At 39.3% G+C, this 20,538-nt stretch overlaps 1 protein-coding gene across 4 annotated transcripts in view; it reads left to right on the top strand.

The window, feature by feature from the left end:
* The window catches only part of PRKN (parkin RBR E3 ubiquitin protein ligase), a 1,383,066-nt gene that overhangs the window by 446,079 nt on the left and 916,449 nt on the right, over positions 1-20,538 (top strand). For all 4 annotated transcript variants that reach the window (XM_050789300.1, XM_050789297.1, XM_050789298.1 and 1 more), the window contains one exon: positions 18,983-19,223. In XM_050789300.1, coding sequence (XP_050645257.1) covers positions 18,983-19,223 — 241 coding nt within the window. The remainder of the gene's footprint in view (positions 1-18,982; positions 19,224-20,538) is intronic.

Raw genomic sequence — 20,538 nt, 5'->3', positions numbered from 1 at the left:
GCTTTTGCCCATTCAGTAGGATATTGGCTGCGGATTTCTCGTAAATAGCTCTTATTATTTTGAGATATGTTCCATCAATGCCTAGTTTATCAAGAGTTTTCAGCATGAAGGGTGTTGAATTTTATCGAAGGCATTTTCTGCATCTATTGAGATAATCATGTGGTTTCTGTCATTGGTTCTGTTTATGTGATGGATTTCGATTATTGATTTGAATATGTTGAACCAGCCTTGCATCCCAGGGATGAAGCTGATGTGATTATGGTGGGGAAGCTTTTTGATGTGCTGCTGGATTTGGTTTGCTAGTATTTTATTGAGAATTTTCACATCAATGTTCTTCAGGGATATTGGCTTGAAATTTTCTTTTTTTGTTGTGTCTCTGCCAGGTTTTGGAATCAGGATGATGCTGGCCTCATAAAATGGGTTAGGGAAGACTACCTCTTTTTCTATTGTTTGAAATAGTGTCAGAAGGAATGGTACCAGCTCCTCTTTGTACCTTTGGTAGAATTCAACTGTGAATCTGTCTGGTCCTGGGCTTTTTTTGGTTGGTAGGCTATTAATTACTGCCTTAATTTCAGAACTTCTTATTGGTCTATTCCAGGATTCAACTTCTTCCTGGTTTAGTCTTGGCAGAGTGTATGTGTCCAGGAATTTATCCATTTCTTCTAGATTGTCTGGTTTTTGTTTTTGTTTTTGTTTTTTGCATAGAGGTGTTTATAGTATTCTCTGATGATAGTTTGTATTTCTGTGGGATCAGTGGTGATATCCCCTTTATCATTTTTTATTGTGTCTATTTTATTCTTCTCTCTTTTCTTTTTTATTAGTCTGGCTGCAATCTATCTATTTTGGTAATCTTTTTTTTTTTTTTTTTTTAAAGAAAAACAGCTCCTGCATTCATTGATTTTTTTTGGAAAGGTTTTTCATGTCTCTGTCTCCTTCAGTTCTACTCTGATCTTAGTTGTTTTTTTTTTGTTTTGTTTTCTTCTAGCTTTTTTTCTTTTGGATGGAGTCTCTCTCTGTAGCCCAGGCTGGAGTGCAGTGGCACAATCTCCGCTGTCTGTAACCTCCACCTCCCGGGTCCCAGTTCAAGCAGTTCTCCTCCCTCAGCCTCCTGAGTAGCTGGGATTACCGGCACATGCTACCATGCCCAGCTAATTTTTGTATTTTTAGTAGAAAGGGTTTCACCATGTTGGCCAGGCTGGTCTTGAACTCCTGGCCTCAAGTGATCCGTCCACCTCAACCTCCCAAAGTGCTGGGATTACAGGAGTAAGCCACCATGCCCGGCCTTCTTTTAGCTTTTGAATATGTTTACTCTTACTTCTTTAATTCTTTTAATGGTGATGTTACGGTGTCAATTTTAGATCTTTCCCTCTTTCTGATGCGGGCATTTAGTACTATAAATTTCCCTCTTAACACTGCTTTAGCTGTGTCCCAGTGATTCTGGTACATTGTCTCTGTTCTAACTGGTTTCAAAGAACTTTGTATTTCTGCCTTAATTTCATAATTTACCCAGTAGTCATTGAGGAGCAGGTTGTTCAGTTTCCAGAAACTGCGTCAACTAATGTGCAAAATAACCAGCTACCATCATGAATGCAGGATCAAATTCACACATAACAGTATTAACCTTAAATGTAAATGGGTTAAATGCTACCAGTCAAAAGACACAGACTGGCAAATTGGATAAAGAGTCAATACCCATCGGTGTGCTGTATTCAGGAGACCCTTCTCACGTGCAAACACACACATAGGCTCAAAATAAACACTTGGAGGAATATTTACCAGGCAAATGGAATGCAAAAAAAGGAGGGTTTGCAATCCTAGTCTCTGATAAAACAGACATTAAACCAACAAGATCATAATGGTAAAAGGATCAATGCAACAAGAAGAGCTAACTATCCTAAATATATATGCACCCAATACAGCAGCACCCATATTCGTAAAACAAGTTCTTAGAGGCCTACAAAGAGACGTATACTCCTACACAATAATAGTGGGGAGATTTTACCGCCCCACTATCAGTATTAGACAGATCAATGAGACAGAAACTTAATAAGGTTATTCAGGACTTGAACTCAGCTCTGGACCAAGTGGTCCTAATAGACATCGATATAACTCTCCACCCCAAATCAACAGAATATACATTCTTCTCAGCACCACTTAGCACTTGTTCTAAAATTGACCACATAATTGGCAGTAAAACACTCCTGAGCAAATGCAAAAGAACAGAAATTATAACAAACAGTCTCTCAGACCACAAGGCAATCAAATTAGAACTCAGGATTAAGACACAGGATCCTTCCCCTTCCTCCCTTCCTCCCTTTCTCTCTTTCTCTCTCTCTTTCTCTCTCTCTCTCTCTCTCTTTTCTTTCCCTCTCTCTTCTTTCTGTCTCTCTCTTTGTTTTCTTAATGGAGTCTCACTCTGTCACCCAGGCTAGAGTGCAATGGTGCAATCTTGGCTCACTGCAACCTCAGCCTCCCAGGTTCAAGTGATTCTCCTGCCTCAGCCTCCCAAGTAGCTGGGATTACAGGCTCCTGCCACCACCCCTGGTTAATTTTTTGTACTTTTAGTAGAGTCAGGGTTTCATCATGTTGGCCAGGCTGATCTTGAACTCCTGACCTCAAGTGATCCACCCATCTCAGCATCCCAAAGTCCTGAGATTATAGCCGTGAGCCACCTCACCTGGCCCACATTTCTTATTTTCAATAGGTACTTTCCATTTAGTGACTGAATATGAAGATATTTTAGGAGATTCAAACCTTTAAAAATAAGTAAATAAATAAATAAAACTATTTATCACAGATATCTGTACAACCCTTCTCCAGATTCCCCAACTGTTAACACTTTGCCACATTTGCTTTATCTTTCTTTGTCTCCCTCATTCACACCTTCCCCTCCTTTCTTTCTTCCGTCTCTCAAGAGGCTAACCATAATTGCAGATAGCCTGACATTTTGGTCCTAAACACTTCAGTCTATATCTGCAAAGGCAAACGACATTTTTCTGTGTAGCCACTGTAATGTGTGATGTAAATTTCAAATAATTTAACATCAATACAATGATATTTCTTTTGTAGTCCATATTCAAATATCTTCCTAATTGTTCCCAAGTTGTCCTTTATAGCTTTTTTTAAGCCTTTATTTATTTTTTTTTATAGCAGTTTTAGGTTCACAGCATAGAGAGGAAAGTATTTCCCATCTACTCCCTGCCCAAACGTGCCCATGCCCTCTCCATTATCAACATCCCCCACCAGAGTGATGCATTTTTTGCAACTGATAAACCTAAATTGACACATTTTAATCACTTCACATTTATAGTTTACATCAGGGTGTTCACTCTTGGTGTATACTTTATGGGTTTGGACAAATGTATAATGATATTTATCCATCAACATAGTATCACCCAGAGTGTTTTCACTGCCTTACATATTCTCTGTGCTGTCTCTATTCATCCCTCCATCATCCCTCAGTCCCTGGCAACTACTGCTATTTTCAATGTCTCTATAGTGTTGCCTTTTTCAGAATGTCGTATAATACAACATGTGGCCTTTTCAAATTGGAATCATATAATATGTAGCCTTTTCAAGTTGGTTTATTTCACTTGGTTATATGCACTTAAGGTTCCTCCATGTCATTTCCTGGCTTGATAGTTCATTTATTTTTAGTGCTCAATAATATTCCATTGTCCGGTATGATAGTTTATCCATGCACCTAATGAAGAACGTGTTGGTTGCATACAATTTTGGCAATCCTGAAGAAAGCTGCTGTAAACATCTGTGTGCAGGCTTTTGTGTGGACATGATTTTAGTTTTCAGCTCCTTTGGGTAAATAGTCCAGGTATTGCTGCATTGTATGGTCATAGTATGTTTAGTTTTGTAAGAAACCACCAGATTTCCAAAGTGGCTATACCATTTTGCATTCCCAGTAGCAGTGAATGAGAGTTCTGTTATTCCACGTCCTCACCAGTGCTTAGTGTTGTCTTTGTTCTGGGATTTATTCTAATAGGTGTGTAGTGGTATCTTGTTGTGTTAATTTGCATCTCCCTGAGGACATAAGATGTGGAGCATACTTATTTGCCATCTCTATATCTTCTTTGGTGAGATATCTGTTAAAGTCTTTGGTCCTTTTTTAATTTTTGTTTATTTATTTACTGATGAATTTTAAAGGTTCTTTGTATGCTTTGGATAATTTTTAAAATTGTTTTGACCAAATTGTTTTAATCAGATATACAGATCACATTCAGTTATCATGTGTCTTTATTTTGCTTTAGTATAGAACAGTCTTCTCACACACACCTTATTTGCACCTTCAAAAATTTGAAATGTAAGGGCCAGTTGTTTGCAGCATCATCCTGCAAACTTGATTTGTTTTATTGTCTCTTCATTGTTAAATTTGGGTTAAACTTTGTTGTCATTAATGCTGAACCCTTTGTAACTGACAATACCCGTGCGATCCTTAGTTACAGTGATGCCTGCCAAATCTCCCGTTGCAGAAATAACCCTCCTGTTATGAAATTATTAGGGAATCTGTCGGCAGATACTTTGAAACTGTAAATATCCCTGTTCCCACCAATCTTTGATCCATTTGCTGTAGCTTCTACTGGTGATCCTTGAGTGAATTAATTATTATATCAGTGCCTTCAAATATATGATTGCCTGATGCTGACAGTTCTTGCCATATTTATTCTGTTTTTCTGTATAGAAGAACTCTTTCTTACTCCTCACACATATACTTTTTTAGTCTTGTCATATATTCATGGATATTTTTCTTTAATGTATTATAATCTGTTATCAATCTATTATTTTCCCAAACTTGGCCAGTGGAATCTCATTTGTCATAGAACATACAGTATTGGATGAATAAACTATGATTTATCCACACATGAGGTCACTGCATGGTTGTGAAAAAGAATAAGGAAATGTCTATATACTACTATAGAATTAACTGTAGGATAAATTAAGTGAAAAAAGAATTTTAGTGAAAAATTATCTATCAATTATCTAAGAAACATGCTTAAAGACACACACACACGTGCGCACACACACACATACCCACACACCAGTTTCTGTTAAAGAGGTAAAATAGAAATCTAAAAACAAACAAAAAGATAGTGAACATATTAAATACACAAAAGTAGAAATGAGACATCTGTGATAGTTTTATGTTTTTAAAGTTTGACTTTAGAAACTTGAAAATATTTTCCATAATTATAAAACAGAATTAAATATTTTAAATAGAAAGTTCTAAGAATCAAAAATAAAGTCAAAGAAATGAATGCAAGTATCTTTAGTTGTAATCACAGCCACATTATTCCAAATGACTTTAGAATACAGCAATTTGACTATACATCTTTAATGAGGTACATCCCAAGACAAAAAGAACTACAAGCAGAAAGACTTAAACTATGATTAGTAATCAATTTAATGGTATCATTCACATTGTGTATATAATGTAGTCTAAAAAAATGAATAATTATGTGACATCTAATCATTTCATTTTCATGATTTTGAACAAGAGAAAAGTAGATTAAGATGGAAGACAAAGGAGATTATTTAAAACCCTGCTACTCCTCAATTTGACTGGGAAATATCAGATTGAATTCATGATGTATTTTATCTTTAAAAATGAACAAAACATACCTATTGTCACTGAAAAAGCTGTCAAACCTTTATGAATCCAGTAGCAATGAGTATCTCTAACCATCCACCTAGTCATCTTAAAAGACCATTTTTATTTGTCAGGATGAATTATTACAGGCCTAGAACAAAAAGTGTTCAATGCAGACTGGAGTCTCTTGTCATACAAGATGGCAAGGAAGCTACCAAAGACTCTTGTGCCTCTGCCACAGATCAGGAACCCATTCTAAGATGTTCCAGTTAGCTACAGATAGCCACCAATCAGAACAATAAGTTCAGTCGATGGACATCATTAATATGTGTATGTCTATAATTTTTGTGGGTTTTTTTGCGGTGGATTTTCACTCTTGTTACCCTGGCTGGAGTGCAATGGTGTGGTCTTGGCCCACTGCAACCTCTGGTTCCAAGGTTCACATGGTTCTTCTGCCTCAGCCTCCCAAGTAGCTGGGATTGCAGGCATCCACCACCACACCAGGCTAATTTTTGTATTTTTAGTAGAGATGGAGTTTCACCATGTTGGTCAGGTGGGTCTCGATCTCCTGATCTCAGGTGATCCGCCCGCCTTGGCCTCTCAAAGTGCTGGGATTATAGGCATGAAACACCGCGCCTGGCCTTTTCTATAATTTCTTCATAATGCTTTTAAAAATTGCATTTTTATTCATTGCTAGAGTCAACTTATTTTGAAAATGTATAAACCAAGAAAAGAATAGAGCATTTATTCTGCCTTCCTATACAAAATTTATCACTGCATAACAAAATAGTTATTGAGGGAAAATTTATCTTGATAGAAATATTTTACCTAATAGTTGGAGAAGAAGTGATAATATTAAAAGATCACTGTTTTACAATTTTAGCATATCTTGCGTAAAGAATCAGCAGCTTCAAACATCAAGAAATGAGACACCCAAATGTAGTCAGATTCAAGCATAGCCAGATAGTGCTTCCTGCTGGAAGAACACAGCAGCACCCTTACAGGAATCCCAGCAAAACATAATTCCTTACAGGAATCCCAGCAAAACATATAATTCCTTACAGGAATCCCAGCAAAACATATTAATTCCTTACAGGAATCCCAGCAAAACATATTAATTCCTTACAGGAATCCCAGCAAAACATATTAATTCCTTACAGGAATCCCAGCAAAACATATTAATTCCTTACAGGAATCCCAGCAAAACATATTAATTCCTTACAGGAATCCCAGCAAAACATATTAATTCCTTACAGGAATCCCAGCAAAACATATTAATTCCTTACAGGAATCCCAGCAAAACATATTAAGCCTAATCCTAGTCAAGCCTGTAGAAACAAATATAAATTTTTAAGAAATAAGGACAATGTAGAAACTTGTTCAGTAATACCACCCATATGCAACTGGCAAAATTCAGATTGTGAAAAATTCTACAATGGATTAACCATTTTTCTTTAAATTTAATTGTAAAGACAGGAAGAGAGATGGGTGAGGGAACTTATAAAATAATAGCAACTTAAGGGAAAATGTTCTGAAATTAGAGCGTGTTGATGGCCGTACAACCTTGCAAATATTCTAAACACTGCTGAATTATACACTTTGAAAGGGAGAACTACAATACGTTAATTATGTCTTAATAAAAACATTGAACGCCAGGAACACTAGCTCACACCTGTAATCCCAACGCTTTGGAAGGCTGAGGCAACAGATCACTTGAACCCAGGAGTTTGAGACCCAGCCTGGGCAACATGGCAAAACCCTGTCTGTATGGCATATACAAAAAATTAGCTGGGTGTGGAGGCATGTTCCTGTTGTCCCAGCTACTGGGGAGGCTGAGGTGAGGAGTCACCTGAGCCCAGGGAGCCGAGACTGCAGTGAGCCCTGATCAGTGACAGAGGGAGACCCTGTCTCACAAAAAATAAAAATAAATTAAATAAAAATTTAAAAATTAAATTAAATTAAAAGGAGATATAAAATATATTCCTTCCAGTCCCAAAATGTGGACCTTGTTTGGATCTCAATTCAGACAGATTTGGAAACAATTAAAATTATGAACACATAAATATTTGATGTCATTAAATGCTTATTTGTAATTTTTCAGATCCTCTAGTGGTATTCTAGTTACATTTCATAGGAAAACTCCTCCTTCATAGAGATACGTATTGATCATTTTTGTTGAGTAAATAATATGATATCTGAGCTTTGTCTCAAAATAATATAGGAAGGGAAAGTGGGTAGTGATATTGATAATATCAATTATCAATGATAATTGATTCTGATAAAACAAGGTTGGACTAAAGTTAATAAGTGTTGAATAAGGTGATGAAGAGATACATGGGTCTCATTATTCTGCAACTTCTAGATAGGTGTGGAATTTCCCCTCAATGAACAGTATGTTTTAAAATTCATAAGTACATTTTGTTCCCTTTATTTCAACTCCAACATCATGAAGCTGCTTCTCACCTTCTTCTGCCACTGTGAAAAACTTGATTTCCAAAAACATCAGTAAGTTTAGTAATTTTTCATCTTAACATAAATACAAATAGTTTCCAAATTCCTACACCTATATCATACCAGTAATCAACTTAGTAAATGAAGTACAAAATTTCTTTTGGATTCTTGTATTTGTACTAAAGGATATACGGAACACTACGTCCAAAAGTTACTTGAACTCCTTTTATTTATGTACTGACATTATTAGCTCAATATGTTTCCAGTAATTTTCCGTTTTAGGGCTTGCTTTTTTCCTCCTTTTTATTTAATAAGTATTGTTTTGATTGTTTGAAACATTTCCATGCCTCACACCTGAAACTGCAGATAAAGGCACATTAGGGAAACATGGCTCCCATTTGATCCCTTTAACCCATTTCCCTACCCTCTCATAGGTAACCATTTTCATTAACTTCAATTTTATCCTTTCTACGTTTCCTTTTACAAAAACACCTACTTTTGTATGTTCTTAATTTTCTTTGCTTCTGACATAGAAAGTCCCTTACTATATTCTATTTTCTGCTTTGTTTTCTTTCTAGTCACAGATTGTACTTGTCTTCTGTGGTCAGGCATTTCACTTGTTTCTGAACATTTTCTTCTTTCTTCTTTCTTTTCCTTCTTTTTTTTTTTTTTTGAGACAGATCTCACTCTGCACCCAGGCTGGAGTGCAGTGACCTGATCTAGGCTCACTGCAACCTCCGCCTCCCGGCTCAAGCAAGTCTCCCGCCTCAGCCTTCCAGCCTGTAGCTGGGAATACAGGTACACACCACCACACCCAACTAATTTTTGTATTTTTAGTAGAGACCAGGTTTTGCCATGTGTGCCACGCTGGTCTTGAACCCCTGGCCTCAGGTGATCTGCCCACCTCAGCCTCCCAAAGTGCTGGGATTACAGGCGTGAGCCACAGCACTCGGCTGATAATTTTCTATTGTAAATAATCCCGCAGTTAACACCTTGTGCAGATGTTGTTTTGTGATCACAGAGGTATACGATTGTGAGTGTTAATTGCCACCGTTGGAATTTCGGGAGTGTGGTGTAAAGTCGCATATGCTTCTGTCGGGTAGTGCTGACCTCCTGGACGTACCTGAGTTTCCGGGTCAGCTTCATCAAGAGAGTGTGTTGTCAAGCTCTCAAACCCTGACCCCAGTAATTCTATACAGTGTATTCCATGGCTTTTAAAACATGAATTTAACTCTGTCAAATAAAATGTATATATTTTAAAGTGTTCATAATATTTGCCACAACTAGTAATAAAATAATATTTAAAGAAGTGATACTTGAGGCATTTCTTGCAATGTTGACAATATAAATGACAATTTTAAAGTGGGTTTAATGGTCATAGTTTTGGTGATCCGATATCCTTTGTAATTAAGAAAGAGGGAGCACAGAGAAGTGAAATCCTGCCCCTACTTGCTCAAACAGCACTGTCCTCTGCTCTTCACAATTAAATCACTTACTGCAGTTGCTGGTATGTAGCGAAATCGAATGATTCCTGAGCTGCTTCCCCCCGCCCCCTAAGAGCCCCTCTGGTGCAGGGTTCTCTTGAGCAGCAGAAAGGGCCCAGGCCTATAGTGGGAGGGAAATGGAGGTGACAAGGCCTAGGCCTGCGCTGGCCAATTAGTGTGTGGCTAATTGACCTTTCACAATAATTGTATTGCTCGGCCTTTGGGAACCAGAGAAGGGGCCTTTCTGTATCTTTACACAGCATAATATTTTTGATTATAATGAAAACTAGTAGTGAGAAATGTGAAATAAATTCAAAGGCTAAATCACAAAGTATTCATCTTTTAGAAGTCCCTCTTTTTTTAATGAAGGATCAGTCTGAAAGGATTGTTTCTGTTCTCATCCAATTAATATAAATTGGCATTTAGTATTCATTGGAAACTATGGAGGGGAACTGGAATTCAAGAGAAAAAATATCAACGGGAAAAATTCCCTTTTTGATTATTCTGACTCACTGTGAAAATCTCTAGGCTCATCTTGTCTTGAAATACATTGGTTAGCAGTGACCAAAGAAAATAGTTCTTAGCCATTACATTAAAAAACACCTTTAAATAATACCTTTTTTTTTTTTTTTTTTTGAGATGGAGTCTCGCTCTGTAGCCCAGGCTGGAGTGGAGTGGTGCTATCTCATTTCACTGCAATGTCCACATCCTGGGTTTGAGAGATTCTCCTGCCTCAGCCTCTCAAGTAGCTGGGATTACAGGCTTGCACCTCCACGTCCAGCTAATTTTTTTGTGTGTATTTTTAGTAGTCATGGGTTTCTCTACATTGGCCAGGCTGGTTTCAAACTCCTGACCTCAAGTGATCTGCCCTCCTTGGCCTCCCAAAGTGCTGGCAGCACAGATGTGAGCCATCGCATCCGGCCTAACTTATTAAATGATTGCCACTTTGTCTTTCCTTGGCATAGAAAATACATTATTAAAAACTGTGATGGGCTTCCAACCACATCTGCTTAAAGCCAGGTGCAGTGGCTCCGGCCTGGAATCGCAGTGTTTGGGAGTCCAAGGCAGGAGGATCATTTATGCCTAGAAATTTGAGACCAGCCTGGGCAACATAAGTGAGATCCCATCTCTACAAAAAAACAAAAAACTACAAAATTAGCCAGGTGTAGTGGCATGTGCCTGTAGTCTCAGCAACTCAGGAGCCTGCCATGAGAGGATCACTTGAGTCTGGGGGTTGGAGACTGCAGCGAACCTTGATCATGCCACTGCACTCCAGCCTGGGCAGCAGAGTGAGACACTGCCTTAAAAAAAAAAAAGAAAAATCTGTTTGTTAGAAGTTATCTTCAGAAGAAGCAACAAATAGAAAGAATGCCAAGATCGTTCAGCACAAAAAAAGGAAAATTTAAGGTGTTACTAAAAGTGTTTCTTCAAAGTTATTTAAGAAAGTACTCAATGTAAAAATGTTTTTAACATTAAAATCTGATAACACTATTGACTTTTAAATTAGTCTTTTTATCTGATCATTCTTGGCTGATCGTATTGCTTTTCTAGATAAAAAATGTAGGCTATTAAAAATCCAAATAAAAATCAGAGATTTTCAGTCTTTAAAATGTAAAGTTATTCCACATTAGAAAGAATGACAGCCTTCCACTGAAATGATTTTTTTCCCATAAGTTATTGGGGTACAGATGGTATTTGTTTATGTAAGTTATTTGGTGGTGATTTGTGAGATCCTGGTGTACCCAACACTCAAGCAGTATATACTACACCATATATGTTGTATTTTATCCCTCACTCCCCTCCCACCCTTTCCCATAAGTCCCCAAAGTCCATTGTATCATTCTTACGCCTTTGTGTCCTTATAGCTTAGCTCTCATGTATCAGTATGAACATACGATGTTTGGTTTTCCATTCCTGAGTTACTTCACTTAGAATAATAGTCTCCAATCCATCCAGGTTGCTGTGAATGCCATTAATTCATTCCTTTTTATGGCCAAGTAGTATTCCATCGTATTTATATACCACAGTTTCTTTATCCACTCGTTGATTGGTGGGCATTTGGGTTGGTTCCACGATTTTGCAATTGGAAATTATGCTGCTATAAACTTGTGTGTGCAAGTATCTTTTCCATATAATGACTTCTTTTCCTCTGGGTAGATACCCAGTAGTGGGATTGCTGGATCAAATGGTAGTTCTACTTTTAGTTCTCTAAGGAATCTCCACACTGTTTTCCATCGTGGCTGTACTAGTTTACATTCCCACCAGTAGTGTAGAAGTGTTCCCTGATCACCGCATCTATGCCAACATCTCCTATTTTTGATTTTTTTTTATTGCCATTCTTGCAGGAGTAAGGCAGTATCACATTGTGGTTTTGATTTGCCTTTCCCTGATCACTCGTGATTTTGAACATTATTTCATATGTTTGTTGGCTATACACCGAAATGATTTTAAGCATTTTGTATGAGGAAGTAGAGTTTAACAGATTTAGAAGGAATTGAAAATGAACGAAAAATACTGAAGATATTAAAGACAGCCCAACCTACTTTACAGACCACAGACAGTGGTACAGTAAGTGTACCAAGGAGTATAGACTGATCACTATGCTTATAAAAGTACACTGGCTGGGCACTTCTGCCAACACGTCTACTTATATCATAAGCACAGAGAAGTGGACAGTCCAACGTGGGATGTTTGAAATACAGCATCGGGCTCAGAGCCAGAAAACTGAGGCTACAGGCCTGACTCTTTCATTCCCCAATTATGCATCTTACGTGACTTGGGTAAATTACTAATGCCATCTGAAATGTGTCCTCACTTCTAGGTATGTGCTTTACAGGATGATTCAGCAGACACAGGGGAGTGTGTTTTATGAACAGGTCACTACGGTAGGTTCTACAGACACAGTTACAGTATTTTTTCTTAAACACAGTATTGTCTGGTAACAGAGAGCAACACATACAAAGAAACTATAGTACAATGTGATAAGTGCTGTCTTCCTTGGGGTAACAGGATCTCCAGAGGTACAGACTTTACCTTGAGCCAGCACCAGCATCTGGAGTCTGCGAGGTGTGTTACCCGCTCACCTATACCATCTTCTTTTCACTTTCCATACTCTCACTGATTCCTCTACAACCCACTTGTTCTTATTTTCATTCTTTTTTTTTTCTTTTTTTCCTTTTTAAAATCACACTGGACTCATATTTACTTTGCTACCTCCTGTACAGCCCAGTCTCAGATCCTGTGTTCTCACATTTTTTAACATTTCAGCTATCTGGCTCTTCTCTGAATCATTCCTTTGTACCTGGGGTGGTTCCATTGCAGTATCCACACCCTGGTCTTCACCATAGGCCCCTGTAGACTTGTCCTAGTCTGTCTGCCTCATCCAAGTCTCCACTTCCTCTCAGCAGAGTCAACGAAGACCAGCAGAGCGGTCGATGACCTGGGTTCCTACCCTGGCTTCACACTGTGGAGCTGGGTGTTGTTGAACCCATCGTGAACTTCTCTGTGGCTCCCCTTTGTCTTCTGTAAAGTTGAATCAACAGCAACCACAATAAGTAATCTGAAAACAGCTTTATCAGTGCCAGGCACAGTTCTCATGGATTTACACACTAATTCTAGCTCTATTTACACACTCACTTTATGGATGTTGTCTTGTATTCTTTGTCCTGCTCTAACAAAATACCTGAGACTGAGTAATTTATAAAAACTAGCCATTTACTTTTTACAGTTCTGAAAGCTGGGAAATCCAAGGTCAAGGTGCTGACACTCAGTGTCTGGTGAGGGCCTTCATCTTGTGTCTTCACTTGCTGGAAGAGGGGAAGAGCTAAAAGGGCAAAAAGGACAGAAGGCCAAATACTTGCACTGCTTTACAAGGGCGCTAATCCCATTCATGAAGGCTCTGCCCCATCGTGATTTAATCACCTTCTAGAGGCTCCACCCCTTCGTGCAATCACATTGACGGTTAAGTTGCAACAAATAAATTTTGAGGACACATTCAGACATAGCGGATGGTGATAGTTACTCCCTCATAGGAGTATGAGAATAATAAACAATTTCAATATATGGCTGAGTATATCATATATGTTCTTTATTACTAACATAATTATTTCCATAACTCCTGAAAGCAATGTATAAATAATGTAGTATTGTTAACAACTTTAGAATCATTATTAATAATTTTAGAGACCATCTGTATAACTCTTTATTAAGTGCTTGGAAGAATCTGAAATATTTGGATCTTAACTATGTGCCGTTGAAGGAACTTCTTTTTAGAAAAAGAAAAATACATCAATTTTTTTGTGTATTGTTGGATAATATCCAACCAGATGAGAGTTGATCATTATTTGGCAAAAAAAAAAAAAAAAAAAAAAAACCCATGGATGTTTTGTTAATACTGGTATGTTTCTGTGTCAAGGATCCTGTAGACAGAGAGCCCAAGATACTGATCCCTCAGTCTCCCATGGGTGTCAACAGCTGTGCTTGATAGTGTAAGACCAAACCTGGTTACAGAAATACCTACTTGGTTTGTCTACACTAAAGAATTTGTTACTGCCTTACTTGTTGGATTAATATATTGTTATAAAGAAAGAAAGAACCGTATTAAGCATTTTCTCTTTGACAGGTAATATTTTATTTATTGGAGAAACAAAGATAAATAAGACATTGTTTCTGCTCTGGGGTAGCTTAAAACCATATTGGAGCACTCTGATGTCTTCCCACCGAAAATCTCTTTCTCCCATATCTGAGGAATTGTTTTGTATAGTAGGAGAGCTAAATAGTATTTGGGGCTTTTGCGTGGCTGTACAACTGGACTGTATCCAATGTATTGTCCATGGAATGTGGCTTTGAACTGAACCAGCATGGTGTGTGAGTACGCCATCTGTCAAAGGCACCGCTTCTGGGACCAGCAAGATTTTCTATGAGAGTCAAAGATTAAGCAATTAATGATCTCAGAAACAGGGATGGCAACTGAGGGAAATGTGTCCTATTAGGATCACTGTAACTACTGAAATCTGTTTGAGGACTTTCATTTCCCCTTTGCAGCTCTACCCTAAGCATTAGGAAAATCTGGATTTGAAATCTTTTAGATTTCATCAACATTTGTCACATTTCAGCCATCCCTGAAAATTCACTCAGGTTCTTCTTGTGTTTCATGGCATCTGGCTATATGATGATATAGGATTTTTTTTTTTTTTGGTATCAATTTTTAGTTCACAGAAAGCTGGAATGCTACCAGTAGGACTGTCACGTTGATAGCTCCTTCTCATTCTGCCTTCTCTGTATATTTTCCAAACAGAATTGTGTAAGTGAGCAGCTAAACAGAATTCTGAGGCCTTATGTATGTACAAGATTAGGGAGCCATCCTCTTTAGTTTTCTAAAACTCATAAATGGTAACAATACTACCAACGATGTATCATTGCGGATCGGGATCTGAGCTCTTTACATTTCCTCGAATCTTCAAAACAGCCTTCAAAGTTGATATATATTGTCAATGGCAGAAAGCTGGAGAAGGAAGAATCGTTTGCCGAAATTCATACAGCTAATGAATTATGTAGAGCTTGAGTCCATTTGACTTGACATAGAAAAGTCCATTTGACTTGACATAGAAAAGGACATAGAATTTGAGTCCAAATTCTATGTTCTTTCTTTCTTGTTCTGCTGATTCCCTCTGTGGCACTTTGGACACTGAGCTCATGACTGTTTATATTCATTCATTCATTCACTCCTTCATTCTTTCTTACTTCCCTTCAGTCATTCACTTTTTCAAACTTTTTAAATTCATAAATATGTTTCTACATCTCCTGGCTTCAAAGCACTGTGTGATAGATAAATATTAGTATGACCAAGTTGCTGGTCTCAAGTATTTCTAAAATAAGTTGGAAGATAAGACTCAGACACACACACACACACACACACACACACACACACACACACACACTCATACTGTCCAAGCTCTAACCACTGCAATAAGAAGAGCACAGTAAGCAAAGATTTTTAGATTCAGATGAGGGAGAAAGTTGTTACTTTTCTCTAGGAGGATCACAGGAAGTACCTGAGTCCTGAACATGGAAAGGAAGGGACACAATGTGGATAGAAACCTCAGGATAGGCTAGGGTGCTAATTCTCCACTCTTCCTTCTGTGGCAAAGCTCAGGTCCTTGAGCATACTCGGATCCTGATGCCAGTTTCTTTGAAATGACTTAGGCTAGAGGCTGTGTGTAGCTAGAGGAGTGCTACCTGACATGGAGCTGATCATAGACAGTGATACCTTGTCCAAGTAGAATGGAAAATCGAGGACTGTCTGCCATTATTGCTCAAAAGTCAAGCACAAATCTCAGTGCCATAAAAGCATGCCATCTTTCTCATGTGCCTGCAGGTCAGTGGGGGTGCCCATGGCCTCAGGCTGGCTTCAGCTACAGGTCCCTGCTTTATACTGTGACTATGGCTGCACTTGGTCACCTCTGTGGGTTGGACTCAGGTGTGGGCCATGTGTGAACAGGTGGAAGCTTTCTCGGAGGTTCTGTTTTTTGCGACGGAGTATCGCTCCATGCAGTGCAGTGCAGTGGCGGGATCTCGGGTTACTGCAACCTTTGCCTCCTGGGTTTAAGTGATTCTCCTGCTTCAGCCTCCTGAGTAGCTGGGATTACAGGCACACGCCACCATGACCAGCTAATTTTTGTGTTTTTAGTAGAGGTGGGGTTTCACCATGTTGGCCAGGCTGGCCTTGAACTCCTGACCTCAAGTGATCCACCCGCCTCTGCCTCCCAAAGGGCTTGGATTACAGGTGTGAGCTACTGTGCCCAGCAGGGATGTTCTTTTGATGGACCTTAGCAGCGGGACAAATACAAAGCCCTGGTTCCAATTACATCTGCTAATGTCCCTTTGGCCAAAGACATTCAAGTGGCTGGGCACAATCACTGGGAGAGGAAGTGGGGAGCATGATGTATGCACAGTAATGTACGGGCGTGCATAATTTTGAAGAATAGTTTAATCTGCCACACATATAATATAGGAGGGGTAAGGAAGATAAAAAATCAAATCTAGATCATGATCTAGAAAGGAAAAAAGTACAAACACACTCGAAGAACATGGGAGATGTTACAGTCCATTTTACAAGTAATACTGAGACACTTTAGAAAGATTATGTAGCACACACACACCCAGAATTCTTGTACATATTGGACTGGAGTATGGCTATATTGGATGTAAAAGGAGTAATCGTGAGGGAGGCCTAAAATGGGGAGGTGAATATTGAGATATAAAGGAGTTGAAGATGTGAAGGGTAATTCTGAGACAGAATTGCTAACTGTTGGTGCCTTGCCGATATCAAAGGTTAGGTAGGTGAAATTCAAGATAGTGATTCTCTTGCAGCCCATTACAAAACATGGGAGGATAATGAGACTTTTAGGTGGAAGGGGAAGGCTCGAAGTGGGTGATGTGGGGGATGGTTTTTCCTGACAGAACCAGGGAAATCATGCAGGGGAGGACTTCAAGTCAGAGAATGATGAACAGTGGCCCCTGCTGAGTAGGAACAGTACTGGGGAGAGGCTGGGAGCTCTGAGAATGGGGATGGGGAGGGGCACAGGGCCTGGGGATGAGATGGAGCCCCAGGGTGTGAGAGTAGAGAAGAGGTCTGAATGGGATTTAAGGACAAAGGGTGTCCTGGTGCCGTACTGGATGGAGGAGCCAGACTCCAGCCGTTGTATTTGTGGTCAGATTGTTGGTGAGTGCTGGGCATCACTGTTCGAGGGACATTGATGGTGAAGGCAACAGAAGAGCTTGAGAAAGCAGCAGGGGAGGGCATCATTTATTGCTGTTAGTTATGGATGCATTTCATTTGAGTGTCCTGGGAGCATTCCTAAAATGAGAATGGCAAGAGGTATTTGAAAGGCATTGATTCATTTTAATTTTTATTTTATTTTGCTTTATATTTTTTGAGATGGAGTCTTGCTCTGTTGCCCAGGCTGGAGTGCAGTGGCATGATCTCGGCTCGCTGCAACCTCCGCCTCCCAGGCTCAAGCAATTATGTTGCTTCAGCCTCCTAAGTAGCTGGGATTACAGGCCCATGCCACCAGAGCTGGCTAATTTTTTTGTATTTTTGGTAGAGACGAGGTTTCACCATGTTTCCCTGGCTGGTCACAAACTCCTGGCCTCAAGTGATCAGCCCACCTCAGCCTCCTGAAGTGCAGGGATTACAGGCGTCAGCCACTGTGCCCGGCCACATCGATTTGCTGAGAGAGTAAGGTCCTTGCTGTGTCTTAAGAGGGTAGCACGCAGATCAGTAACTGCTTCTATGTAGTAGATATTCTTTTTTTTTTTTTTTTTTGGTGGGGGGATGGGGGTGGGCATTCAAGTGATTCTCCTGCCTCAGCCTCCTAAGTAGCTGGGACTACAGGCACACAGCACCACGCCCGGCTAATGTATTTGCAGTAGAGACGGGATTTCACCACGTTGGTCAAGCTCTTCTCGAACTCCTGACCTCAGGCGATCCACTCACCTCGGCCTCTCAAAGTGCGGGATTAGAGGCCTGAGCCACCGCGGGCGGCCCTATGTAGTAGATATTCTGAAACTAGAATTCCATTTAGGGTAGCCTAGTTCTTGTCCTGGCAAATAATCTGACTTTTAATTTTTATGCTACAAAACGTTAAAGTCTTCTGTTCCTACGTGTCAATATATAGATGCAAAACCTTTTTGTAAATGTTTGCTGATTTTCATAGTTAAATCGACCGAGAGAGAATGAACCGTGGGTGGCAGGAGTGTGCTCCTGCCTTGCTTCCCCACTGGTGTAACGATGTGTGTTCTGGTGCCCGTGGAGGGGTGTGTGTGGAGTCTACTCAAACACATTCATTTCCAATGCTGTACGGAAATGCCCTCTAATTGATAATAACTTTCTGTACTTTTATAAAAAAGAAAAGAATGACATATCAATTCTGATGTCAATCAGTTTTATTATTTAAGAATATTTTTAGTAGCCAGGTGTGGTGGCACCCGCCTGTAATCCCAGCTACTCGGGAGGCTGAGGCAGAAGAATTGCTTGAACCCGGGAGGTGGAGGTTGCAATGAGCTGAGATGGCACCACTGCACTCCAGCCTGGATGACAGAGTGAGACTCCGTCTCGGGGAAAAAATAAAAAAAGAATTATTGTTTTCACTGTGCTTATAGATCCACTTTGGTAATTTTTTTTTTTCCTGGTAGATTTCATGTCCTTTTGAATATGACTTCAGCGTTCTGTTGTGTTTCACGTATCCCCAAATTTCTGTTTCTGGCCCCAGTTCAGTGTTGTTTGTCTACCATGTGTAGTGTGTAAGTGCTGTGGCCAAACATGTGCCTAAGCTGGTCAATTACATGTCACTTTCCCTTCCCTTCTAACACTGACGACAAGTTAAACTCTATCTGGCATTTCATGTTTGCCATTTCCTTGTTTTTTTTCCACCTTGCTCCCAAACAGAACTGTGACCTGGATCAGCAGAGCATCGTTCACATTGTTCAGAGACCACGGAGAAAAGGTCAAGAAATGAATGCAACTGGAGGCGACAACGCCAGAAACACGGTGGGAGGCTGTGAGCGGGAGCCCCAGAGCTTGACTCGGGTGGACCTCAGCAGCTCAGTCCTCCCAGGAGACTCTGTGGGACTGGCTGTCATTCTGCACACTGACAGCAGGAATGACTCACCACCAGCTGGCAGTCCAGGTAATTGGAATGCCCTAAGAGTATTAGAGCATTCTGTTTGTTTGTTTAGTGCAGTCTCCATGGAGCATGGCCTCACCAGGTGCGTATTTAGTGTTGATACGTTTTGGATTTGAGTCTCTAATTCACTCCAAGGAGACATCACTGTAGGTGGAGTACTTTGATGTAAAATTTGAGAATGCATTTATTATAAGTACTATGAAACAGGTTTTCACATTGAGATTAAATAGAAGAGATATGTTTCTAGTGATGTAGAAAAATTCTAAAAAGTAGAAAGATTTTGAAAGCTAATCGAGCCATTTGTAGTTTCTAAAGCCACATATTCCAATGGCAATGACATCCTTAGTGTGAAAGGATTCTTCCTTCTCTGTTCTACCACCCATTTCAAAATGCTTTTCTTTGGAAAAGATGGTTATTGTTTAGTTATTTTTAAAATATTAATATGTGTCTCTTAGTCTTTTATTCTCTAAATAGTCAAAGGTGTAATAGAATTAATTTTTAGTGTGTCTGACAGAATACACAAAATAATCACAATGACTTTACAGGGTAGAAGTTGATTTTCCTCCCACATACAATAGATCCTGGCAGTTGTGGGCTGGTATGGCCTTCACAGTGTCAGAAAGTTCTGGGACCTGCAAGATGGAAGCCTGACGTAATAAGAAATGCCTCCCACTAAAATTACTAAATAAAATTTAAGGAATTAAAAATTTTCAATGAGCTTGCAAAAAATAAAAAAAAAGATAATTTTCAAGGACAAGTGAAAATGTAGAAGCAACATCTTTAAATACAGGAGTAGATAAACCCAGAAAGTAAGGCATTAGCTGATGCTCTGGTGATCTTGAGATGACTGTGGGAGGGAAAGAGGCTCTGCTTCATGTGAGCTGGGCACCTCAGGTCTGGAAAGAAAAACTGAGAAATGGAAACAAATGTCAAAAATGGGGAAAAATGAAATAAATCTAAACCCCTGCAATGCCCTTGTGATCCAGGATATGATAAATTAATATAAATATCAAACCCAAGCTCCTCACAATTCTGATGTTTCAACCAGAGTATGTAGAAGATCATTCTGACATTGACACCTCTAGAGAAAAACAAGCCCTACTAAAGGATACTCAGTGCTCCAACATTATAAACCAAACAAGGGAAAATTCCACCTTGAGGGTGTATGAGACCAGAATATACCACCCCAAAATATGCCATGTTAGCATAAGTATTATTTTGAGCTGATTATTTTGAGAAACAGTAGACATAGGACAAGCTCTAAAAACAGAGCGGAAGTCACCCTTTTGTAAGGGAAATTTATATCTACCAAGGAAAT

This window comes from Macaca thibetana, chromosome 4, assembly GCF_024542745.1.
Source record: "Macaca thibetana thibetana isolate TM-01 chromosome 4, ASM2454274v1, whole genome shotgun sequence".
In the NCBI taxonomy this organism is placed as follows: domain Eukaryota; kingdom Metazoa; phylum Chordata; class Mammalia; order Primates; family Cercopithecidae; genus Macaca; species Macaca thibetana.
This window is presented reverse-complemented; position numbering and strand designations above follow the sequence as displayed.